General features: G+C 47.9%; 1 protein-coding gene across 1 annotated transcript in view; it reads right to left on the bottom strand.

Annotated features, from left to right (window-relative positions):
• Positions 1 to 27312, bottom strand: part of vegfc (vascular endothelial growth factor c) — a 203180-nt gene that overhangs the window by 63596 nt on the left and 112272 nt on the right. Inside the window, exon 3 of the mRNA XM_038805755.1 lies at positions 11488 to 11678. Coding sequence (XP_038661683.1) covers positions 11488 to 11678 — 191 coding nt within the window. The remainder of the gene's footprint in view (positions 1 to 11487; positions 11679 to 27312) is intronic.

Here is a 27312-nt window from a genome sequence, read left to right as displayed (position 1 = left end):
GTTTCAATGATGAGAAGGAAGTATTGGATAGGGACTCTATACTCAAAAGTTGCTTGAGGTACCAGGAGTGGATGATGTATGTCCAAGGAGACTGAGGCAATTAAGAGTGGAACCAAGATGCGGAGGCATTAAGTGGCCAGCATGTTTCAATCCTCCTTGAACTTAGGTGTGGTGTCAGAGGCCTGGAGAATTTCACATGTTACATCCTTGTTCAGCGAAAGCCGGAATATAAACCTTGCAACTGAAGGCCAGTTGATGGTGGCTTTCAGAACGGATAAGTCCAGACATGGCAAATACAGGTTAATTAGGGAAAGCCGGTGTGGATTTGTTACGGGCAAATCATGTTCCGCTTGAATATTCTGACAAGGTTACAGAGAGGGTTGATGAGGGTGATGTTGTAGATGTTGGGGTGGGGGGTGCATGGACTTCCAAAAGGAATTTGAATAGGTGCAGCCCAACAGATCAAAGTTAAAGCCTATCGTATAAATGGAACAAAACTGGATACAAAGTTGGCTGAGTGACAGGAAACGGAGGAATGATGAATGGTTGTTTTTTTTCAGACTGGAGAAAGGTTTACAGCCCGGAAAATATATTTTTCACAGGATGTGGGCTTAGGCCAGCATTTGTTCCCAGACCTACCGGTCCTTGAGAAGGTGGTGGTGAGCTGCCTTAATGAACCATAGAATCCCATACAATCCCCACAGCGCAGAAGGAGGCCATTCAGCCCGTCGAGCCTGCATCAACCTCCCGAAAAGGCACCCTACCCAGGCCCACTCTGCTTCCCCATCCCCGCAACCCCGAGCATTGATCATGGCCAATCCACCTAACCTGTACATCTTTGGATACTAAGTGGAAATTTAGCATGGCCAACCCACCTAACCTGCACATCTTTGAACTTTGGGAGGAAACCGGAGCACCCGGAGGAAACCCACGTAGACACGGGGAGAACATACAAACCGTCACCCAATCGAACCTAAGTCCCTGGTGCTGTGTGGCAACAGTGCTAACCACTGTCCCACCGTGCCACCCAACCGCTGTGGTCAATGTGGTGCAGGTACATCCCCAGCGCTGACAGTGGGAGGAGTTCCTGATTTTTGACGCATCGACAGTGAAGGAACGGCAATATATTTCCAAGTCGGAATGGTGAGTGGCTTGGAGGGGAACCTCCAGGTGTCGGTAGTTCCCATGTATCAGTCGCCTTTGAGTGAAGTGGAGTTCCGCAGTGGTCGTGTTAGGACCTCTGTACTTCCTGATGTATATTAATGGCTTAGATTTGGTGTACTGGACACAGTTTGGAGAAAACTGTGAGAAAGATAGAGTAGAACTTCAAAAAAACATGGCTTGGTGGAATTTGCAACAAGTAGCAATTGAAATTTAATTACCCAGAAGTGTGGAGTGGTTAATTTTGGTCGGCAGAATGCAGAGCGATAATATGAAATGAAGGATACAATTCTAAAGGCAGCAGGAACAGAGGGACCTGGGTGTATATGTGGAGCAATTCTGGAAGGCGGCAGGACAGTTTCTCAGAGTGGTTAATGAAGCATACAGCACCTTGAGCTTTATAAGTAGTGGCATGGGGTACAGAAGGAAGTTATGTTAAACCTGTGTAACACACTGGTTGAACCTCAAACGGATTCCTGTGTTCCAGTTCTGGTACAACATTTTAGGAAGGGTGTGAAGGCAGTAGAGAAGGTGCAGGAAAGATTCATGAGAATGGTTCTGGGGGGGTGAGAAACTTCATTGTGTCGACAGATTGGGGAAGTTGGCACTGGTCTCCTTGGGGAAGAAAAGGTTAAGAGGAGGTTTGATCGAGGTGTTCAAAATCATGAAAGGTCTGGACAGAATGGACAGGGAGAAACCATTCCCTTTGGTTAAAGGATCGCGAACGAGAGGGCACAGATGTCAGATAACTGGCAAAAGAAGCGAAACCTTTGCATGCAATTGGTTGGGATCTGGAAGGGACAGCATGGGTGCGGTGGGTTCAGTCAAGGCATTCAGAAGGAATTAGATTATTATCTGAAAAGGAATAATGTTCAGAGCTGTGGGGTGGCACTAGATGTGTTTCTCCTCCAGAGGCCAGCAGATTCACAACAGGCCGAATGGCCTAATTCTGAGCTGTAACCATTCTGAGAACCTACCTATGCCACCTGTTTATGATCCTCTCCAATTTAATTTTTTTCTGTCGTTGGCAGTGGGCTGGATTCTCCGCTGCGCCACATTTCTGCTTCACCGGCAGGATGCGCCGTTACGCCGTCTGGTCAATGGGGTTTCCCGTTGTGAGGCAGCCCCAATGCCGTTGGGAAACCCCCGGGGCTCCGGCAAGACGGAACATCCCATGGCGGAGATTCCAGCCCAGTGTTTTTAAATTTTAACCTGTTCAGGGAGGGAGATGAAGTCCAAAACTCGGGGTCATCAACATTAGATAACCACCAATAAATCAGATAAAGAACTCGAGAGGAGCCTCTTCACCCAGAGACTGGTTTGAATGTAGAATTAATAGCAACATAGTCATAGGCCGGGATTTTCTCCGATGTTGGCAAAGGCTAATGTCAGCTGGGAAAAGCAGATTTGAGGCCACCAACGGCAATGGCGACTATCTCTGCTGTACAGTCCGGGACTTGTTCCATGACTTATTGCTGGCGGGCGGCCTCTGATTCCTCTGTCCCACCATCAACGCAGACACTCGATGATCTGGGTGCCATTTTTAAAAGATGCCCAGCGCACAGCTAGCCAACCAGGGAACAATGTTCAGCCAGCTACACTACCCTGGTATCAAACTGGCACCAAGATGGCACTACCCTCTCCTCCCCGAGTGTAAATTTCCACTCACCTTCAAACTCCCATGGGAGTACTGCTTGCCAGGTACATGCCTTCTGAGACCAGCCATGCTTCACGCCATTCTGACATCACGCCGCCCCCGTAGATGGATATTTTTGATGTGGGGTGGGGGGGGGGGGGGGGGGGGGGAAAGGTGGGTGCTACTGGTATTTGGGCCTGATAATTATGTATTAATTTATTATAGTAAGAAGTCTTACAACACCAGGTTAAAGTCCAACAGGTTTGTTTCAAACACGAGCTTTCGCAGCGCAGCTCCTTCCTCAGGTGAATGGCGAGGTATGTTCCAGAAACATGTATATAGACAAAGTCAGAGATGCTGGACAATGCTTGGAATGCGAGGATTTGCAGGTAATCAAATCATTACAGATCCAGGCAGAGGGATAATCACAGGTTAAAGAGGTGTGAATTGTCTCAAGCCAGAACGGTTGGTAGGATTTTGCAAGTCCAGGCCAGATGGTGGGGGTGGATGTAATGCGACATGAATCCAAGATCCCTGTTGAGGCCGCACTCATGCGTGCGGAACTTAGCGATACGTTTTTGCTCGGCAATTCTGCGTTGTCGCGTGTCCTGAAGACCGCCTTGGAGAACGCTTACCCGGAGATCAGAGGCTGAATGCCCTTGACTGCTGAAGTGTTCCCCAACTGGAAGGAAACATTCCTGCCTGGTGATTGTCGCACGATGCCCGTTAATTTGTTGTCGCAGTGTCTGCATGGTCTCGCCAATGTACCACGCTTCGGGACATCCTTTCCTGCAGCGTAAGAGGTAGACAACATTGGTCGAGTCGCACGAGTATGTGCCGCGCACCTGGTGGGTGGTGTTTCCACGTGTAATGGTGGTATCCAAGTCGCTGATCTGGCATGTCTTGCAGAGATTGCCCTGGCAGGGTTGTGTGGTGTCGTGGTCGCTGTTCTGAAGGCTGGGTAATTTGCTGCAAACAATGGTTTGTTTGAGGTTGCGCGGTTGTTTGAAGGCCAGTAGTGGGGGTGTGGGGATGACCTTGGCAAGATGTTCACCTTCATTGATGATGTGTTGAAGGCTGCGAAGAAGATGTCGTAGTTTCTCCGCCCCAGGAAAGTACTGGACGACGAAGGGTACTCTGTCAGTGGTGTCCCGTGTTTGTCTTCTGAGGAGGTCGGTGCGGTTTTTTGCTGTGGCGCATTGGAACTGTCGATCGATGAGTCGAGCGCCATATCATGTTCGTACGAGAGCATCTTTCAGCATCTGTAGTAACGCAGAATTGCCGAGCAAAAACGTATAGCTAAGTTCCGCACGCATGAGTGCGGCCTCAACAGGGATCTTGGATTCATGTCGCATTACATCCACCCCCCACCATCTGGCCTGGACTTGCAAAATCCTACCAACTGTTCTGGCTTGAGACAACTCACACCTCTTTAACCTGTGATTATCCCTCTCCCTGGATCAGTAATGATTTGATTACCTGCAAATGCTCGCATTCCAAGCATTATCCAGCATCTCTGACTTTGTCTATATAAATGTTTCTGGAACATACCTCGCCATTCACCTGAGGAAGGAGCTGCGCTGCGAAAGCTCGTGTTTGAAACAAACCTGTTGGACTTTAACCTGGTGTTGTAAGACTTCTTATTGTGCTCACCCCAGTCCAACACCGGCATCTCCACATCATGATTTATTATAATGAGGTTCCTTACATTGGCCGTCGGGACACACAGCCTATCATGAGGGGGGGGGGGGGGATCACTTCCTGTCGTGTTCATGATGTTGACCTTCTCGTAATATTTTCCGCTCCCATTGTCGAAGCCGCCCAATGAAAAATGAAAAAAAAAAGAAAATTGCTTATTGTCGTAAGTAGGCTTCAAATGAAGTTACTGTGAAAGGCCCCTAGTTACCACATTCCGGCGCCTGTTCGAGGAGGCTGGTACGGGAACAATGTGATGAGAAGCGGTAAATGCCGGCCGTAGAATTCGCTACGTCATGAAGTAGTTGAACTCTATAGAATAGATGCATGAAAGGATATTTTGGATTAACACGTGACGGAGATTGAAGGTTGCGTGTTTGGCTAAAATGAAGCAGAGTTGGAGGAGGCTCATGTGTGCCCAAAACACCAGCATGGACCAGTCAGGCTAAATGGTCTATTTGCTTGCTGTAAATTCAGGGCTTTGCAATTAAGGCTGAATCAATAGCGTCGTTAGTCTAATTTTGGAAAACATTTGGTGTTGAAGTTTACTATCTGTGAGCAAGTAGAAAGGAAATTAATTGCCAAAATTCAGCATTAGCCTTCAGGATACCTTCAAAATAAATTTCTTACGGCAGCCTCAGAAATATGGACAGCAGATTACTTGAGCATAAAATAACTGTTGGCATTGCCTTCGACTGACTTGGCAGCAGGAAGACCCCACCCGCGACTTTTCAATGCAGGTCAAAGCATTGTGCGTCAAAATAAAATCAGGCACGCACAGTCTGCATCAGGAGTATTCTCCGAAATTCAGTTCCCCGTTCCTAACCATCTATCAATGGCAAATGCCGTGGCAACATATCCTGCTGAAAGTGTTTTAATTGTGCTGATGCCGCTCAGCAGGGTGAATGAAAGCTTTATTCCCATGATAAATTGGGACAAGTTTAAAGGAACCAGCACGGCAGCACAGTGGTTTGCACTGTGGCTTCACAGTGCCAGGGTCCCAGGTTCGATTCCTGGCTGGGTCACTGTCTGTGCAGAGTCTGCACGCTCTCCCCGTGTCTGCATGGGTTTGCTCCGGTTTCCTCCCACAAGTCCCGAAAAATGTGCTTGTTAGGTGAATTGGAAACTCTGAATTCTCCCTCTGTGTACCTGAACAGGTGCCGGAATGTGGCAACTAGGAGAATTTCACAGTAACTTCATTGCAGTGTTAATGGAAGCCTACTTGTGACACCAATAAAGATTATTATGCTGCTGACAAGCCTGAAATTCTGGGCTTACGTAACCAACTCACTGCTGTTGCTGCTGACCTTTTTATACTTCGGTCAAGAGCATTTTAATAATCAGGATACGATGGTGCTGATAAATAGAACCCATTGTAATTTAAAGTGTGATACAGGCTTCCTTCCAGACAGTGATTGAATGTAGACAAGCTAAACAGGCTCACAGAACTGACAGCTTTCACTGGACACGTTTGGCTGCCTCGCTCTACTTTCACGTGGGAAAGTTATATTGCAGAGGAAATCGTTTAGGTTTCATTCCATTTCACGCCAATCAGTTAATAATGAATACATCTCACCAGTTTTTTCAGTCAAAAGCGAAACTGTGCGATTAAGAGAACCGGTTGTAATCTAAAGCCAAGCACCTTCATGCAAAATGGATTTCTCAAAATCATTTTTACTTTTAACTTTCAGGGTATTTACTGCCTTCGATAAAGAGTGTCTGTTCCTGAGAGGATCGCTTTCTTCTATGGAGCAGGTTTCTTTCTGAACATAATCTTGTATTACAGCTAAGGAGTGTCTCTACCTGCTTCCAAACTGCAGACCGCACTGTACAGACCTCCACGATGCTCTTTGCAGAGAGTGACGAGCGTTTGTTAATCTTTTCCTTTGACTTTTCAGTTAGGTGCCCATCACGTAGGATTCTGCTGCACCCCACACACATACACACTCATTTGCTTAAGCAAGATGATCAGGGTCTGGCTCTCATCCCCCCATCCCATTTACTTTATAGTGGACTGAGAGTTGCTGCAAGGAAACTTTTGCCCCCAAAAGTACGTCATTTAAAAAATATTTCTAACATTCTGTCACTCTCCTTTGCCGTCCTTATTTCATCATCCATCTCTGCGTTCCCTCAGCACTACAGCGGCCGTCAGGCAGCCCACCCATAGTTCGACCCATTGGGGTGCTTAAGTGGCCCATTAATAGCCATTTAAGCACCTCATTCCACCTCCATTGCAGTAATACGTGAGGCTGGGTAGGCCATCAACTCGGCAGGCTTCCAAAGACAGGTAACGGAAGGAGGGTGCCTCTTTCCTTTGGGGGGGTGGATGTGTCTCCTGTGCAACAGGTGGTACCTTCCCTGAAGGCAGTATACCCCCTGAGTGCCTGTAGTCCATTTGCCAATTGTTTAAAATTTATGACCACTGATTACATGCTAGAGGAAATAATTTCTCCCTACTTGCTTTACCAAAGTTTCACATTGTTTTGGACATTTCTAAGATACCACCCCTCAACCTTCATCGCTCTGAGGAGAACAATCCCAGCTTCTCCAATATCTCCACATAAACAAATTCCCTCAATCCTTGTATTACCCTGACAATCCTCTCCTCTGCTCTCTCCAAACCTTCAAAAAATTGTGTACAATACTACAGCTGAGGCCTAACCAATGTTTTGTACTGGTTGAGTGTAACTTTCTTGGCAGCGTATTCAATGATCCTGTTTACAAATCCAAGCATCCGATAAATGTTCATAACTGCTTCGCCACCAACTTACTCTGCTACGTTCAGGAATTTGTGGAGATGCACGAAAGACGCTGAAACGGTGTGAAGCTTCGAAGTTTGATGTTCAAAGAGACTTGGGTGTGCTCAGGCGAGGAACAGAGTTAGCATTCAGGTGCAGCAAGCAATTAGGAAGGTAAACGACATGTTGAACTTTATTGCATCCACAGGTCTGGTAATTCCAAAGATTCACGACTCCATCATTGAATACATTTCAGGCTGCGATGGACAGAATTTTGGTCTCTCAGGGGATTGAGGGGCATGAGGAGCTGCTGGGAAAGTGGAGTTGAAGCCATGATCGTATTGATTGGTGCAGCAGGCTTGCAGGGCCGTGTGGGCCAGAATATTCCAGCTGTTGGGATTCTCTGTTCCTGCCGGCAGCGCACTCCCGCCCGTGGATTTTCCGGTGAGGTGGGGGTGTTTTCAATGGGAAATTCCATTGACAAGCGGCGGGACAGAGAATCAGCTCACCGCTGAGAAACGCACTCCTGGGGGTCCGGAGAATCCCGCCCGTGGTTTCCTCCTGCTCCTATTTCCTGTGTCTTTCTGTTCCGGGGTGAAGACCTTACTTTTCATCTTTGTCCGAAATGGAAAGTGGCAGAAGTATAAGTTGCTCTTGGAAGGCAAACGTTGGTGTCGGCAAAAGGGCCTGAGTTTGTAGCAGTGAGGTTAACAGCTGAGGTGCTGCAGTTTTCAGTGGCACAGGTCGGAGCACGGAAAATGGAACTATCCACACATGGGCGCAGCAACGATGAGGGGAGGTAGATTTGAATCAAACTATAACCAGCTATGGCACCAAGCATCTGTCAGTTTTCTTACTTCTATTGTCAAAGGGTGACTTTGCAAAATTAGATCGTCGAACTCCTTCCAAAACCAAAGAGAATTCTGCTTCTTTGTAAGAAGTCTCACTACACATATGCTGATCAACAACCTTATAAAGAATACCTATTACAGAAAGTGAAACATATCATACTAAATATTTCATATGTTACATACAAACGCAGGAAATATTATACATAAAGGTTGGCTGGGCAGCTGGTATGGGTCAGATTGGTGCCGACAGCACAGGGTTCAATCTATGTTCTTGCCCTACCCATTGTGAAGACTGTCACTGTGGATCGGATCTGCCTTTGGTCAAGAACTGAAGAAGAATAAACTCCAACCTCATATAAAATGGTAAGAAGTCTTACAACACCAGGTTAAAGTCCAACAGCTTTGTTTCAAACACTAGCTTTTGGAGCACTGCTCCTTCCTCAGGTGAGAAAGGAGCAGTGCTCCAAATGCTAGTGTTTGAAACAAACCTGTTGGACTTTAACCTGGTGTTGTAAGGCATCTTACTGTGCTCACCCCAGTCCAACGCCGGCATCTCCACATCATATAAAATGGACTTTAAATCACTTGTTCCTGGGTGCACCATGTTTTTTGTTCATTTAGCCTCAGTACTACTAATTATGAAGGGAGGGGTGGGGAAAATAAGGAAGCAGGGCTTAGGGCGATTTCAAGGGAGAAATGGGCACCAAAGAGTTCAATATGGCATGGGTGCTTTCAGTATTAAAACTAGGGGCAGCTGCTAGTCTGTAACAACCCTGCCACTGCTCCCACCCTCCTCCCATGGCTATCCCAGATGCATCTGTGGTTCCTGACTGACAATCTATCTGCTCAATCCCACCCCTATCCCTGCAATGGTGAACTGCCCCTGGGTTGCAACTGATACAGGCCATCACTGGTATTGTACAAACCGGGCCTGCAAACCAATTTCCTGAACTCCTGATCTGGGCTTCCTTGAAGGTGTGCAGCAATTCCTGCATCTGCATCGCTTCTGGATTTGGGAGAGATCCAACCTCTAGACCCAAGTTTCCTACAGGGGAGCGCGATGGAATGGAGTAGGCCAAAGGTAGCACCAACACGGTTTTAGTAGCGTAATTGTGGACTTTCAGCCATTCATATTCAGTATTTGGTTCCAGCTTGGACAAAGGGCCATTCACACATCCAAAAAAGTAGCACCAAGAAAAATATTTATTCAGTCAAGTTGAATTATGCAGCAGCAGAGATGAGCGTCACTTCCACAATTCCCCAATGGTGAGTTACCATTTCAACACCTCTTGAAATTCTTTGCTAATTATATTACTAAGGAAACCGAGGCCCCAATGCATGCAGTCAGCAAGTTCTTGAAAGTACTGGTGGTGTGGAACTTTCTAGAGAGTTCTCATAAAAATACTTCATTGATCTGATTCCATCGAAGATAACTGGCTTTGGGCCGCCATTTTGAGCGGTGGCCCGATAGCGAGGTCCCGTGGCTGGACCCCCCCTCACCTCCCCACAAGGCAATTCAGATCCCCCCACCGTGTGATTTTCCAGGTCAACCCCCTCCCCCAGTACTGGGGTGACCCGACGCTGCACCCCTCCCGCTTCCAGATCCCCGAAATATAGAGACCCCTAAATAAAGAGACACCCCTAAGACTGTTAGTTGGGTGTGTGTGGAGCTGTCAATCACAGCCTCGTAAAATCAATATCAAAGAGGAATAAATGAAAGGCTCGCAGATCAAAGATCTGAGTGAGTTTAAACCCAGCTGACTGCTTTTCTCTTTCCAGGAATGGACAGTGCTGCTTCTTGTGCCTGAGCCAGCAAGTATATTAAAGGTGTATTGCCCAGGTGAGTGTTAAAGCAATGATTTATTTCACTGCCTAGCTTCCAGACAAGGAAGCTTATGGAGTGACCCACCTTTGCCCACCACGTGATCCATCTCCTCAGGTACACACTTGTTAGGAGCAGCACCAATTCTCATCCATGTGATTCCTGGCCCAGAGGACTGGAGAATCCCAAGCGCCCGGAGAATATGGTACCCCGGTAATTGGATGCAAATGGGTCTCAATGACCCATTTCCATCATCCTGCTGGTGCGGGGCACAAACCTCGAACCGGAATTCAGCGCAGCGGGGGAACGGAGCATCGGGTGTCGACCCCATTTTCTCTCCAGCACTGGATTCTCCGTCGCGTCCGGCGGCGCGAGGCGGAGAATCCAGTCTCACATCAGGGACAATCTTTCAAGAGTACTTCATTGGATGTAAAGCACTTCCCCACATTCTGAGGTTGTGAAAGCCAAAAGTCTTTTTCTTTGTTCGTGTGGAATGACGGACAGTCTCCATCACCTGGAGACATAGCTAAGCATTTCCTGCAAATTACGGCATGATTTCTCTTTTATTCTTTCAATCATGGGGTGCAGGTATCGCTGACAATGCCAGCATTTATTGCCCAACTCTAATTGCCCTTGAGAAGGTGGTGTTGAGCCGCCTTCTTGAGCCGCTGCAGGTCCTGTGGTGTAGGTACACCCAGAGTGCTGTTAGGGAGGGAGTTCCAGGATTTTGACCCAAAGACAGTGAAGGAATGGCAATATATTTCCAAGTCAGGATGGTGAGTGCCTTGGAGGGGAACCTCCAGGTGGTGGTGTTCCAATGTGTCTACTGTCCTTGTCCTTCCAGGTGGTAGAACTCACGTGTTTGGAAGGTGCTGTGAAGAAGGCTTGGTGAGTTGTGGCAGTGCATCTTGTAGATGGTAAACACTGTTGCCACTGTGCGATGGTGGTGGAGGGAGTGAACGTTTAAGGTGGTGACGGGGATCGATCAATGCGGATGCTGTATCCTGGATGGGGCCAAGCTTCTTGAGTTTGGTTGTAGCTGCACTCATCCAGACAATTGGATCCATCACACCTCTCACATGTGCCTTGTAGATGGTGAACACGTTTTGAGGAGTCGGGAGGTGAGTTACACCAGAATTCCCAGTCTCTGACCTGCTCTTCCAGGCACAGCATTTATATGGCTAGTCCAGTTCAGTTTCTGGTTAATTGCAACCTCCAGGATGTTGATAGTGGGGGATTTAGCAATGGTAATGCCATTGAATGTCATGGGGAGATAGTTAAATTCTCTCTTGCTGGAGATGGTCATTGCCTGGCCCTTGTCTGGTGTGAATGTTACTTGCATATGTGACATTGTTGTTATAAAGGAATCAAAGGAAATAGGAATGGGACACAATCGTGAAGTTGAAGTAGCAGATTAGTTGTGATCGCATTAAATGATGGGGGAGGATCAAGGGACTGTATTGTCTACTCCTGTTGTTATTTGTTATGTTCTTTTCACAGTAGCCATTCAATGACACGGGGCAGCAAGATAATATTTCTGTGAAAAGTTTTGCAAAGTGAGCGACAAAAATAATCAGTACTTACTGTCTTGCTGACATAAGAAGTGCTGGTGTTCATGCATGTTACTCCCTCGCTGTTGCAGCAGCCACCACATCTGTAGACAGACACGCAGGACGGTTTAAAGATGATGTTTGTTGCTGACCCAAATTCTTTCCCCACGTCCAAGGACACCTCCCTGGGCATGCACTGAGTCTTTTTCCACTCAGAATCAATACCTGATTGGGCAGATTCAAATATCACAGAACAATAATCAAAACCTACTTGGGTTAGATGGGTGAAAAGCCAACACAGTAAAGCTCCTTTCAATTAACTGATTGCAATGACATTCAGAAGGAGGCAAAGAAAAGTTTTGGTTTCTTCTCGTTTCTCTCTTTACTCCATCACTTTGCATTCGGATGGCTGCGATGCTGCCATTCGCACCTCACCCGCACACACCTTTTGGTTCTTCACTTTACCCATTGCTATTCCCTTTGCCTTTGCACCATGAAACCCTTTCTTATTTATTCTCTCCTGCCCTCCACCCTGTCACAGGCCTTCTCATCTGTTCTTTATCCCCACTTCCCCAAGGCCCTTTCACCTGCTCAACTTTCCTCAGTTCTGACGAATGGTCACACACATGAAAGGGTTCCTCTCTACAGTTACTGCCCCCCCCCCCCCCCCGAGTATTTCCAGCACTTTCCGCTTCCGTTGAAGAGACATTGCTCTTTCTTTCCGACTCACTACATTAAGAAATCCTGTCACTAAAGGAGGCTTTCAAAAACATTGGACAACACAGAAGCTTAGGATATTATCTTTTTTTACCGCTTTGGAATGGAGAAAATTCTGCTCTTGCTTTAGGGTGCAAGATCAGGTGAACTTGGGCAGTATCGTCAGCATCACCAAAGATTGTCCATCGTTCAACACTAAAATTTGCCACCATCTCAAATGAATAAACTGGATTGTTGCTCCTGGGCAATCAGCCATGATTGAATGGCGGAGCAGATTCGATGGGCCGAGTGGCCTAATTCTGTTCCTATGTCTTATGGTCTAAGAAGCACAACAATGAAGCTAGGACACTTTCAGGAATGCTGCAGAGAACCGTACTCTGAAGCATAATGCATATTTGCATCTTGTCAAGAACCATCACCAGCAACAGAATATATATCACACCACGGTTACTGGCAGATTTAAGTTCAATGAATGAAACATGGAATTTGAAAGCCAGACTCAGTAATAGTGGCCATGGAACGTTCATTCATTGTCATAAAAACCAATCTGGTTCATTAATGGTCTTCAGGGAAGGAAATCTGCCACCCTTGCCTGATCCGGCCTACATGTGACTACAGACCCACAGCAATGTGGTTGACTGTTAACTGCCCCCAGGGGCTGGTTTAGCTCACTCAGCTAAATCGCTGGCTTTTAAAAAGCAGACCAAGCAGGCCAGCAGCACGGTACGATTCCCGTACCAGCCTCCCCGGACAGGCGCCGGAATGTGGCGACTAGGGGCTTTTCACAGTAACTTCATTGAAGCCTACTCGTGACAATAAGCGATTTTCATTTCATTTCAAATGGCCCAGCAAGCCACTCAGTTCAAGGGCAATTAGGGATGGGCAATAAACGCTGACCCAGCCAGCAACACCCACATCCCATGAATGAATAAATTAAAAATAAATATATTCATATGGACCATAACCTCTCGCGGAGTGGTAATCAGTGTTAGATTGCCACTCTACCCACTTATCTGCACCAAATCTCTTGAGTGCCCATTTCACCTGACCTTCCTGAACTCAGGGTGGGTGAAAATCAGGCAGAACAGAGGGTCCCTGGAATCCAGTGTCGGAGTCCAAAAGAATTGGAGCAAAGGAAGCATAAAGCAGGTGAGTTTAAACATCCCATTGAAAAGAATAGGCCAGGGAGAAGGTTGGTCCTTGGGGGTATCGGTCTGGTTGAGTGGGGAGAGTGGTGTCCATCCAGGTGGAGTGAGTGGGGGGCTGGGGGGGGGAGCCTGGGAGGGGTATACATCCGGGTCAGGGATATCGGCAGAGCGTGGGGGTCTGACCAGGGATGGTCGGATTGGTGGGGGTCAGGTTGGCTTGGGCTGGGTGAGAGGCGAGGTGGTGGTAGTTTCAAGTGGGTCAGGTTGGTGGAGCAGCGTCCAGTTGGGGCGGGGTGTCTGGTTAAGTGGGGCTGTGGAGAATCCCTTGTGGGTTAGGGCACTGGAGGTGGGGAAGACTGTGGGCATGGGTGCTTAGTGGGGCAATAAGGGGAGGAGGGGGAAGTCCCCTGAGGATTCAGGAGTGTAAGAGAGTTGTCCCATGTGGGGACTGATAATGCTATTATTCCCTCTAATTCATTCAGAGCAACTATTAGCGTATCATTGAAATGAAATGAAAATCGCTTATTGTCACAAGTAGGCTTCAAATGAAGTTACTGTGAAAAGCCCCTAGTCACCACATTCCGGCGCCTGTTCGGGGAGGCTGTTACGGGAATCGAACCGTGCTGCTGGCCTGCTTTCAAAGCCAGCGATTTAGCCCTGTGCTAAACAGTATAATTGGCAGAACCATTCAAAGTTGGTCTGGTGGTTCCCAGGGCAGCACAGTTGTCCAGGGGATGGAACACTTCTGGACAAATGCCTTACCTTACTTGGGATTGTCCAAGAGGCGATCTTTGGGGTGCCCCCAAATTCGATGCTGGGGAACCGGGAAGTTACGGGCATTAGATATATATAATATGATGGAATGGTGATAATGTCACTAAACTAGTAATCCAGAGTACTAGGATGATGCTCTGGGGTCACAGGTGCAAATCCCACCCTGGTGAAATCTGAATTCAATTAAATAAATCTGGAATGTAAAGCAATGCTCAGTCATGGTGATCATGAAACGATCGTCGATTGTTGTAAAGATCCACCTGGTTCACTAATATCCTTTAGGGAAGGGAATCTGCCGTCCTTTCCTGGTCTGGCCTACAGGTGACTACAGACCCACAGCAATGTGGTTGACTGGTTTAGCTCACTGAGCTAAATCGCTGGCTTTTAAAGCAGACCAAGCAGGCCAGCAGCACGGTTTGATTCCTGTACCAGCCTCCCCGGACAGGCGCTGGAATGTGGCGACTAGGGGCTTTTCACAGTAATTTCATTGAAGCCTACTCGTGACAATAAGCGATTTTCATTTTCATTTTCAACTGTCCTTTGAAATGTTTGGTTCAAGGGCAATTTGGGATGGGGAACAAATGCTGGCTTTGCCAGCGATGCCCATATCCCACGAAGGGAAAACAAATCAATCCAGCACTGCTCTGACACGGCAATGTCCTGTTCCCCAGCACCAATATCTCACGCAAAAAGAATGCTAGAAATATTCCTGACAGCAGCTGAGGTGAGAGAAACAGATTTGGCGTTTCAAGTCAGTGTTGTTTCATCAGAATGCTGCCAGATGTTGCCTGACCTGCTGACCCTTTCCAGTGTTTTCCAGTTTTATCCCATATTTTCAGCATTGGTAGTCTTTGGCTTTTGCCAACTTCTCGTCCTTTGATGTGCCCCAACAATTTGTAAAATTATAAAGTGAGATGACGGGGTTCCCTTTCAGTTTCGTGATATTTTAAAACTAAATATTAATAACTACAGCCTTAAAATTCAAATTGACTGATGGGGGCAGGTCCATGATGTCAGGCGTGTCATGACCCCGCACTATTTGGGACACAGCCACCTACCAGTGAGGAGTTGGTCAATTGGTGACCAGAGTGTGGGCTTGCCAACCAATTAACGATAGAGGGACCACGCTCCAAGCAGGAGGGCCAATAGAAGACCGTCTGAAGTAGCAGCAGCCTGCAGTTCACGTGAGAATGAGGCATCCTCTATCTTGTGTGACCCTCTCCGCAACGTTTAAAATTTTGCATTAAAAAGCGGCTTTAACAGTCGGGCCACCATTGCGGAGGGAGAACTTGGGTCTGTAGCTGGATGGCCGTGGCTTAGTTCCCGACACCTCAGCTAAAGATTCCAGCCAGCCTTTGACAATAGACTTCAATAGATCAATAACTCCCTTTAATTGGCCACCCAGCTCGACCTTCTGACCACCACTGTGATAATGGCTTGGGGCTGGGATGGCGGTGGCAAATTGGCATTCTGACTAGCAGCGTGATTATCCATGCTCCTCTGTCTCTGTAATCGCCTTCACTCTCCAAACAGTGCAATCAGAATCCCCATTGATTGTTTTTTGGCAGCCTTCACTATGTTTTGCTTCCTCATTAGCTTTGAAGATTCCTCATGCATGAGTTCATCCGGGACTCACGTTGCCAAGTGCAGCTCCAAAGAATGGGATGTTTCTGAAATGTAGATTATTTAGGGGGGTGTATAGGTATGATCCGTTCAATGATAAAGGGTTGGGAAGGGTATATGGGGGCGAGATGGGGTGGTAAGTTTGATTCAGATATCTAAGTTTCTTCATTTGGCTGGGCCAGCATTTATTGCCCATCCCTAAAACATTATACGCTCTCTAAAGAACCAGATTTTGTGACACATTACACAGAACTCAGAGAAAGGAATCTTGCGCTTACATCTTCCTCTGCTTTGCCAAGTGGTTTGTGAACCTCAAGTACCCAATGTTGATTTGGTCATCGCACTTTTGCTTAGCGTCCAACATCCTGTTTGTACTGGCAACTTGGATGTTGGTTTAGATGTTCAAACTCCAGTGAAATTCAGTCGCTTTCTGCCAGTACAAACTCCACAAATTCAACACTGTGAATTGATCTTCGCCTTAAGTAAATCTACTGTCGACAGAATGGGCTTCTTTGCAGAACCAATCTGGACAATGTAAAGTTTACATTGCATCGTCTATTATTCTACTTTGCATTTCACAGGGCATGCCACAGCACTCAATCCGGTAGAATCACACAACCATGGACATTCACTGCACAGAAGGAGTCCATTCGGCCCATTGTGTCTCCACCGGCAGACAAATAGCCATCCAGCTTAACACGGCTGTCCTTGGCCTGCTGCGGTGTTCCAGTGAAGCCCAACGCAAGCCGGAGGAGCAGCTTTTAATCTTCCAATTAGGCATGTTAAAGCCCTCAGGCCTCAACATTGAGTTCAACAACTTTAGACTGTGACCTTTCTCCTCCATCTTAAAAGAAATTCCACACATTGATTGTCCTAACGTAAAACCTATCCATCCCCCTCCCCCTCCCACATCAGGCCTATTGTCTTTGTTCATCTTGTTGCAATCTCTCCCAGCTACAAGTTTATATCTAACACATTATCCCGCTCTTTTTAGTTCTGATGAAGCGTCAAAATGTTATCTCTGTCGGTTCTCCGTACGGATGCTGCCAGACCTGCTGATTTTTTCCGGCATTATCAGCCATAATTCCATAAGATTTTGGGTAGTCATGGATAAGGACAAGAGTGAGGGTGCTTTATTGGCCGAGGGCGAATTACATCCAAATTAGACAGTACCTGTGGAATGTGGATTGGGAGGGGCTATTTGAGGGAAAATCCACGTCTGACATGTGGGAGACTTTTAAAGGCCAGTTGATTGAAGTCCCCGCAAAAATGAAGGATAGAAATGGCAGGATTTGGGAAGCATGGATGACAAGGGAAATTGTAAGCTTAGTCAAAAGGAAACATTAACATACAGAGGGATCTGGGTGTGCAGGTCCACAGTTTCATAAAAGTGGCAACCCAGGTGGCCAAGGTGATTAAGAAGGCATATGGCATGCTTGCCTTCATCAACTGGGGCACTGAGTACAGGAATTGGAAAATCATGTTGCAGCTTTATAAAACCTTGGTTGGGCCGCATTTAGAGTATCGTATGCAGTTCTGGCCACCACATTATCAGAAGGATGTGGAAGCTTTGGAGAGAGTGCAAAGAAGGTTCACTAGGATGTTGCCTGGCCGTGAGGGTGTTGGCTATGAGGTGAGGTTGAATACACTGGAATTGTTTTCACTGGAAAGATGGAGGCTGAGGGGAGACTTGATAGGGGTCTACAAAATTATGAGAGGCATAGACAGGGTGGATAGTCAGAGGCTTTTTCCAAGAGTGGAAGTGTCAATTACAAGGGGGCACAGGTTCAAGGTATGAGGGGGAAAGTTTAAGGGAGATTTGAGGGGTACAGGTTTCACGCAGAGACTGGTGGGTGGCTGGAACGTGCTGCAAGATGATGTGGTGGAAGCAGGCGCATTAGCAACATTTACCGGCCATCTGGATGGATACATGAACAGGGAGGAAATAGTGGGATACGGACCGAGTAAAGGCAGAAGGATTTTTTTAAACGTTAGGGCATCATGATTGGCACAGGCTTGGAGGGCCAAAGGGCCTGTTCCTGTGCTGTACTTTTCTTTGTTCTTTGTTCTCTGTTCTTCATCCAACTTAATCCCGCTTCCCAGCTCTTGGTAATTAATTAGCTTTATAGGAAACGGTAATTCAAGTGTAAATCCAGATACTTTTAAAATGTCCTGAGCGTTTCTGCCTCTACCACCCTTTCAGGCAGTAAGTTTCCGATCCTCACCGCACTCAGTCAAAAAAACCTCTCCCCAAATCCCCTCTCAACATCCTACCTTACCCCAAGTCTATTCCCCCTCTTTATGGCCCCCTCAGCCAAGGGGTTTTTAAAAATAAAAATCAATCAAACGATTTCAGGATCGTGAGTTAAGCCAGCATCTATATCCCACCACAAATTTCGGCGCCTCGGTAGCACAGTGGTTAGCACAGTTGCTTCAAAGCTCCAGGGTCACAGGTTCAATTCCCGGTTTGGGTCCCTGCCTGTGCGGAGTCTGCACATTCTCCCCGTGTCTGTGTGGGTGTCCTCCGGATGCTCCAGTTTCCTCCCACAGTCCAAAGATGTGCAGGTTAGGTGGATTGGCCATGCTAAATTGCCCATGATGTTTAAAAAGGTTAAGTGGGAGTTACTGGGTTACAGGGATAGGGTAGAGACGTGGACTTGAGTAGGGTGCTCTTTGGAAGGGCCGGTGCAGACTCGATGGGCTGAATGGCCTCATCTGCACTGTTAGCTCTATGATTCTAATAGCCCTCGAGTAGGTGGTGGTGAGCTGCCTTTTCAAACTGCTGCAGTCCCTGAGGTGTAGGTACACACACAGTGCTGTTAGTGAGGAATTCCAGGATTTTGACCCAGTGACAGGATGTTGAGTGACTTGGAGGGGAACTTGTAGATGATGATGCTTCCCTCTCTATCCACTCTATCCAGCCTCATAACATTTTTATACACTTCATTTTGGCCTCCTCTCAGCCTCCTCTGTCACTTTTCACATGCCCATCAACATTGGTTTTAAAATCTCCAAAACAATAACGTTTGGCCAATGTTGTGTCTACTTAGATTTTTCACAGAATAGCTCTTTTTTCACTTCACACCGATAGGTTACTGGTTGAAAGTTTTAATACGGCGAGAGAGCACAAAATGACAATTGTTTAACAACACATCTGGTTATCCAGTTATATGTCCTGCCTAATATTCCCCTTCCATTGAAACAGAATGGTTTTTATTGCCATTTAGGCAGAAGAGGCTGCAGTGCCATTGACTTACCATCAGCACTCAGTTATAATAGGTAGGTTACTGAAGAGTCGCCATTAAGAAGTGGTTAATCCTGTGTGATGGTGCAGAGTTTGCATAGTCCCTAATTATTCACTTCACATCAGAGCGAGAGCGTGCGAATCAGCGGACTCAAGGTAAGGCCATTGAACTACGCGTTTAGTGGGGTGTTTCTTGGCGGCTGCAAGAAGAGCGGAGAATCACCCCGCTGTCCAACGACGCTGTGCCGTTTCTTTTTGGCCTCGGGGAGATTCTCTCCGAAGGATTTCCTGCCCTTTTGACCTCCCCCCCCCCCCCCCCCAACCCTGGGGAGGCCTCCGGGAAACCCCCCTATCTGCCAGCTCAACCGCTGGCCGTGCCAACCTGGCACCGGGGCAGCCTGGCATTGCCAGCCTGGCACCCTGGCAGTGCCACCCGGGAATCCTTTCACTGCTGGGGTGCTAGGCTGGTCATGGCAAGGTGCCCAGGTGCCATGGGGGAGTGCCAAGTTGCTTCCCTGCTCTGTCCCCAACCACCTACGGAGTCTCCAATAGTCTGGAAGACCGCCCCCCCCCCACCCCTTGGGTGCCGTTATGACAGGTCCACGTTTGTGTGGACCAGCACTAGCAGCGCACTGGCAAGGTCTCTCAGGTGGGGTTGGCGAGTTCCGGGCGCTGTGTGAATCCGTCATCCTTACGGCTCATTGAAATATGCGCATCTGGATTTCGCCCAGCGACGACGAGATCCAGATCACGCCCGGTGGAGCGAGTCAGTCACTCGGGTTCGGCACAGCACGAAGCCCGATTTGAGACTCTCACGCGATTCACCCATTGTATCCGGATCTATGCCGGCTGCAATGGGGTCCCTGAATCGTGCCCAGGGAAACGATTTCTGTGAGGAGGACATAGGTAATTATGAACACCTCTGTCTAATCTCCTCTCTATTTTCTCTTCTCTGAGGAGAACACCCAAGGTCTCCAATCTATTCGCGGAACTGAAATTCCTCATCCTGTAACACGTCAATACCAGAAAGCTATTTTTCCTTGACATTAATTGTTCATGCCTGAGCTTCTAGGCTGAGCTATTATGGGTGAGTATCGAGACTGTGGGAATCCCGTGCATGTGTAAATACTGATGATGTCAAGTTGAAAATCCACCATCAACACACCAATTTGCAACAATACAGTATAATGGACATGAGATAATATAATCATAAAATAATGATAACAAAACTATAATACAGAGCAAGACCATTTGATTCAGCTATTATTTTCCATCACAACACATAATATCCTCTTGAGTGAGTCCAGAATTTTGTTTCTATTAATCCATCCGGCAGATAATCCGGGCATTGACCATTCTTGGCTTGACCAGGCCCATCTCGCCAAGAACTTACTCAGTCTGCCTTTAGACAGAATGAAGCCAAGTGAAAGATAAGGGCCGTGACTCTCCGCTCCCCACGCCGGGGGGGGGAGAGAATCGCGGGAGGGCCAGGCGAATCACGCCATGCCGCCCCGGTACCCCCCGCGATTCTCCCCCCCCCCCCCCAAAATGGCTTTTCGCGTTTTGTGACACGCTGCTCGGAGAATCGCCGCTCACCGTTTTTCCTGCCGACCGGCGATTCTGCGGCCCGGATGGGCCGAGCGGCCTGACGACCCGACCGGTTCACGCCGGCGGCAACCACACCTGGTCGCTGCCGGCGTGAACAGCGCGCGACAGGTAAGTGTGGGGCTTGTGGGGGGCGGGGAGAGGATCGAGCACCACGGGCGTGCTCATCAGATGTCTGGCCCCCAATCAGTGCCCACCGATCGTCGAGCCGGCGTCTCTAAGAGGCGCACTCTTTTCCCTCCGCCGCCCCCCAAGATCAAGCCGCCATGTCTTGCGGGGCAGCGGAGGGGAAGACGGCAACCGCGCATGCGTGGGTTGGAGCCGGCCAACCTCCGCATGCATGGCTGATGTCACTTAGGCGGTGCCGGCCGCGTCATTCTCAGCGCGCCGCTTTGACACAAGCGTCAAGGCCCGGCGCCCGAGATTCACGCAATGCCGCTCCTAGCCCTTCGGGGCGGGGAGAATAGAGGGCGAAGAGCGACCTCCGACGCCGGAGTGAAACACTCCGGGCACCCCCACGCCGGGTGGGAGAATAGCGGGAGGGCCTCCCAACATTTTTCACGCCCTTCCGCTATTCTCCCACCCCACACGCCCGACCCACGCCACGAATCGCCGCTCGCCGTTTTTTATGGCGAGCGGCGATTCTTTGAGGCCGATGGGCCGAGCGGCCGGGCCTTCGCGCCCGTTTCAACACGGCAGCAAACACACCTGCTTGCTGCCATTGTGAAACAAGCGCCAGATGCCCGTTTGGGGCATCTGGGGGCCCGATTGGCACAGCAGTACCATGGCCGTGCCAAGGGGGGCATAGGCCCGCGATCGGTGGCCGTGCATCCATCACGGATGCACTCTTTTCCCTCAGCCGCCCCGCAAGATCAAGCCGCCACGTCTTGCAGGGCAACTGAGGGAAAAGACACCAACTGCGCATGCGCGGGTTGGGGTTGTCCAACCTGCGCATGCGCGGCTGACGTCATTGGCCGTGTCAGCCGGCGTGAAGCTTGGCGTGCGGCCTTGACGACCGTCGTCAAGGCCGTGCCGCCGTGATGCACGGTGCTGCACTCCTAGCCCCGCCCGGGGGGGAGAATCCGCCCGGAAGTGGGCGTGAAGGCTGCCGTGGGTCACGGCCTGTCCCACGGCAGCCTTTACAATTCTCCGTATTTGTGGAGAATCTCGCCCTCCGGGTTTCACTCCGGCGTCGGCTGTTTCTCTCCGTTTCAGAGAATCGCGCCCAAGGTTATCTTATTCGGGTCACAAGGGGCATTATTGTTACATCCCTGCCTTATACTATCATATATATCGATAGAAATTGTGAATCAAATGCAATAGAAGTAAGGTAAGGAAAGTGGAGAGCGTTCCATCACATTTCTGACTAGTGCTTTCTGGGTAGGCAAGGTAGCACAGTGGTCAGCACTGTTGCTTCACAGCACCAGGGTCCCGGGTTCGATTCCCACTTGGGTCACTGTCTGTACGGAGTCTGCATGTTCTCCCCATGTCTGCGTGGGTTTCCTCCCGGTGCTCCAGTTTCCTCCCATAAATTCTAAAAGATGTACTTGTTAGGTGAATTGGACATTCTGAATGCTCCCTCAGTGTACCCGAACAGGTGCCAGAGTGTGACGACTCGGGGATTTTCGCAGTAACTTCATTGCAGTATTAATGTAAGCCTACTTGTGACAATATAAATATTATCATCATTATTATTTGGGAAGTCAGGAGGTGAGTTACTTGCTGCAGAATTCCCAGGCTCTGGTCTGCTCTTGTAGCCATAGTATATTGCCAGTCCAGTTCAAGGTCGGGAAGGCATGATGAGTTAGCGATCTGCTCTTCCTTTATTACTATCAACCAAATTTTTATTGATTGTTTTCTATCCAACAAAAACAATGGGCAAGATTTTCTAGTCATCCATCGAAAAGTGGATGCTAGCTCTTGGATCTCACTCCCTCTTTAGGTCAGTTCATTATCCAGTTAAAAAGGCAGACATCTTAGTCTTTGCCCTTCACAAGTGTATAGCTCCATGAAAGATGCAAAGAGAGAAAAAATACAGCCGTGCCATAGATTTGCTGAAGGGAAGCAACGCAATGAGGAAGCTCCCTAAATCCAGCTTTGTATTAATTTTCTCAAGTCCGAAAATCCCTGTGGTTTGGCCTGCGATGCGACAGAATCCCTGACTGCCATAGCTCAAAGCAGGACATCGTCCAAAATCCCTGGGTCATGGGAAGAAGGTAGCAGCTGCAATGTCACTGGACTAGCAATCCCGAGAGCCAGCCTCATGCTCTGGGGGCGGCACAGGTTCAAGTGCCCCCCACGGTGGCCCGGTGATGAAAATAAGTCTCATTAACGGCGATCATGAGCTATCATCAATTGTCATAAAAGTCAATCTGACTCACTCATTTACATGCACTTTCAAGGGTGTTTCTGCACAGCATTGCCCCTGCCGAAAGGTGGCGTGATGTTGTAAGGGAAGGGCACTGAGAAGTTTTGTATCACTTGAGAGAAAGATAAGCAATATCCTTCAGGATGTTTTTATCCGAGCGTCATATTGTTTGGGCATAGAATCTGTGCTGCCATGATGTCCATCAAGATTTACCATCAGGCAGTGATAAGGGAAGCCCCACATTTCCTCCAGATCAGCTCATTTAATGGGGGCAGTGGGAGGGGGGGGGGGGGGTGGTTTCTGACCCCTTTGGTCCCAGGGATTACTGGATTTCAGCCTGAGCATAAATAAAGCATATGGGGGGGGGGTTGTTTGGTAGATGGTCTAAGCTGCAATTTTGGTCCAGCTCGCCAATGTTAACTTAGTGATTCAGGAAAGCTTACCAGCAATAGTCACATAACAAACTGACGCATATCTCGCTGATTAATATTGCTTTTCCACAAAACTGATGTTTAACAAATGACAAAAAACAATATTCTGGAAATCCCTTTTGCCAGAGTGAAACTGAGAAAAAGTAGTCTGTTGGACACGAGTCCTGTGTCAAAGTAAGCTGGGTGACCATGAATTAGACTGTGTCTGTACCATAACCGGAGATTTTAATTTTGAATTTTGTCGATTTAGATTCAGTTAAAGAAGAATTTCCCTCAAAATGGCTTTAGGCAGACTGAATGTTTTGTTTAGTTCTTTTCTTGACTTTTTTGAGCCTTCCACAAAATATAAGGACAGGTCGAGAGAGCGGAGGGCCTTTAAATTTATAGCCATGACAATCTTCCTCTTCATGGCATAACATCTTTGCCACATTAATTCCCAGCATAGACTCTCAATTGGGCATGGCTCCCCCTCTCCTCCACCCCCACCTCCACCCCCCCCCCCCCCCCCCCCCCCCCCCCCCCCCCCCCCCCGGCGCTGCCCCCCAGCAACCCTCTACTTAATTGGCGTTAATACTTGACAACAATCTGAGACTGTGGGGCAGGAGCAAGCTAGCCAATTCGCTTTCCACTCCTCCTTCACCCGGCTGCAAAATGTAGATCACACCCCAGTGTTGCCTTATCTTTAAGCTGTTCTTTACGTTATTTAGGACCAGCTGACAGGTCTTCAGAACCATTGGCAGGCAGATCTTGCTGCCTGTAACACGGTGCCTCATATGTCCCTTCCCTGTATATGGATGCTGTTCTCCTGCAGTAACAGTATTCTCTTGACCATTGCACAGATCACAAGCAAACAGTGCACACAAACCCTCGCTAAATCTGCTCAGATAGCCAATGGTGTTCCGCAATTGCATTAACAGATGTTTTGACTCATATGTTGGAGAATTGGCCTGTCAACTGCTCCAGAAATGTGAAAGGGGTCATTTTTACAATCACTGTGTTATCATTGGCTTTCTTTCTCACTCTGTGTCAGCTACTGTGACGCTGCCATATCATGCAAACATGTGAATTGGGAGCAGAAGTAGGCCATTCGGCCCTTCACCTCTGTTCTTCCATTCAATAAAATCCCAGCTGCTCGGATTGTGGTCTCAACTTCTCATTCTGCCTTCCCCTTCCAATAACCTTTGACCCTCTTGTTAGTCAAAAATCAATCTACCTCTGCCTTAAAAGTATTCAATGACTTGGCCTCTGCCACACTCTGGGGAAGACAGTTGCAAAGACTCATCACCCCTTGGGAGAAATAATTTATCCTCATCTCCATCTTGAATTGAAGGCCAGTTATTTTTGAAACTACTACCCCTCGTTCTGGCCTCTTCCACAATGAGAAACATCTTTTCAGCATCCGCACTGCCAAGTCCTCTCAGGATCCGACATGTTTCAGCGAAGCGACTTGAGACATTTGGAGGTTGTGAAAAGCCCGATTGTAATACCAATCTTTTCTTCTCAGTTCACAATGGAGCAAATGCCTGACAACCAGCAAATTCTGACACTTTATTGATGGGCCAACAATCAACAGCGGCCATTAAACCCATTTTTGACGAAGTTAAACGAGACCTCAAATGCTGTTTTACACAGAGCTATGCAGTGGTCAGAGTGACCCTCTGAACAGCACAGCCTACTGCATTACCAACTTCAAAGGGATTCAAGAGATGTTTAAACCTTTCAAGTGCACGTTGTTGCATTGTATTTCGCCGGCAGCGCTGTTATTAAATAGTTGAACCGACCAAAGGATCAAGAGTGATCATTCAACCACTTGAGACAGTTCCACCATTCAGCGACACCGTGGCTGACCTGTATCTGATCTCCACCGAGATTGTATCCTGGGATCAGAGCACTGTTCTACGATGAGAGTTTGAGTAAGCCGGGCTCATGGTTTCTGGAGTTTGCAAGAATGAGAGGTTATCTTGTTGAAAGGTATAAAATACTAAGTGGGCTTGACAGGTAGATGCTGAGAGGCTGTTCTCCCTCTCTGGAGGGTACAGAATAAGGGTCATGGTCCCATGATAAGGGACCAGCCATTTTGGACCACAATGAGGAGAAATGTCTTCTCCCAGAGGATGGTGAATCTTTGGAACTCTCTACCCCAGAGACCTGTGGATGTTGAATCATTGAGTAACTTCAAAACTGAGGCTGATAAGATCCTTGGAAATCAAGGGGTATGAGCAGATAAATGGAGTTGATGTGGAGATTCAGCCACAATTTTACTGATTAACAGAGCAGGCCTGAGGGGCCTATTTCTGATGTTCTTATACCCGCTTTGGTTCCATAGCTTCTGCTTTAACAAAAATCTACCAATCTCAGTTCTGGCACAAAATAATGTGGCCTGTAACAAAGGTGAAATTCTGGCACATCTCTTTATGAAGGAGCTGCCGTGAGTTGAGGAGAGGCAACATCTCCCCCTGCAAGGCCTCATACATAGTAAAATCTAGAAATCATAAAGTTTTAACAAAAATACAAATTTTGATCAATCGAATATTGAATCCAATCCAAAGAGTATAGAAATGTACTTAATCTCATCTCTAAGGCTTTTGAAACATTATCAAAAAAGCAGACACCGGTCAGTATGAATGCATTTTCAGAAGAATGTAGTTGGAGCCAACATGGTTTCTCGATACCACAATCTCACTATGAAATGCTCCAATGTTGTGACTCACAAGATTCTGCATTCCTTCATGACTTTATTGAAAACTACAGGATGCATTTTATGTCCCTCCGTGGGGCGTGTTTTTGGTGGCAGTGGGCACTTAAGTAAGGATAAAATAGGGCAGTTGTCCATCACATCACCTTCCTGCCCACCCCTGAACTCACACCCGTAATATGGGGTAGGGGATTGTTGGGTGGGTAAATAAATAATTAAAGGGGCTGGTTTAGCTCACCAGGCTAAATTGCTGGCTTTTAAAGCAGACCAAGCAGGCCAGCAGCACGGTTCGATTCCCGTACCAGCCTCCCCGGACAGGCGCTGGAATGTGGCGACTAGGGGCTTTTCACAGTAACTTCATTGAAGCCTACTTGTGACAATAAGAGATTTTCATTTTTTTCAAATTGGGCTTGTTAACAAACCAATTGAGCCAAATAATACATGAGCCACATCATAATATAGTTTGCACGGGTAGTAGGGCAAGAGTGGACAGGCCAATTTTAAAATAATTGTTTTAATGTGTGCAAAGAAGAGGGAGGGTGGTGCTTCTGCAGACCGGGGAACAGTCTCCCCCAAGATATTACTCCCCAACCCATTTCATCCTACCCGCCTGCTCCAAAATCACACCACCCCATCTCTGGGGCTCCCTCCCCTAAATCCTTCCTGCCCAGGACTGTTTATTTAGCTCACTCCGGGATCCATCTTCTTGGGCCTGCTTGCAGTCCTGGCAGTGTCCACTAATGTGCTCTTGGCACTGCCGGCACTGATGGAGCTACCAGCCAACAGCTCTTGAGGGCGGGTCTTCCGCCCCAGTGAGGGGCCGGAATTCCCGCAAAGCCCCTAATTAGCTCGCCCCACAGCGCGTTATGCCTGCGGGGTGGGTCGGCATGCATTGGGTCGGCACCACACCAACTTTGCTTCTGAGGTGAGTGATCCATCTACCACCCCTGTAATACTCTGACCTCTGGGTTTCTGGCCCTGCCACTTAAAATGCATTTGTTTCCAAGGTCAGGGGGAACTTTTCCATCTGCACAGAAAAAAATTAATCTATCGAAAAGACTGAAGCAAAACTGAAATGGCCAGGAAGTTCAGCAAGCTGTCAATTACCCCAGACATTAGAAGCAGAGGTGATGCTTTCAGAGGCAGTCTGCATACACTGACAGGGTATCACTTTCAAAGTTAGGAAACTTCGATGATTACCTGAAGATTTTGCTCAGTTTTCTATATTTGTAGATCGGACTTTTGGAACATGGC

Source organism: Scyliorhinus canicula, chromosome 8 (genome assembly GCF_902713615.1).
Source record: "Scyliorhinus canicula chromosome 8, sScyCan1.1, whole genome shotgun sequence".
In the NCBI taxonomy this organism is placed as follows: domain Eukaryota; kingdom Metazoa; phylum Chordata; class Chondrichthyes; order Carcharhiniformes; family Scyliorhinidae; genus Scyliorhinus; species Scyliorhinus canicula.
This window is presented reverse-complemented; position numbering and strand designations above follow the sequence as displayed.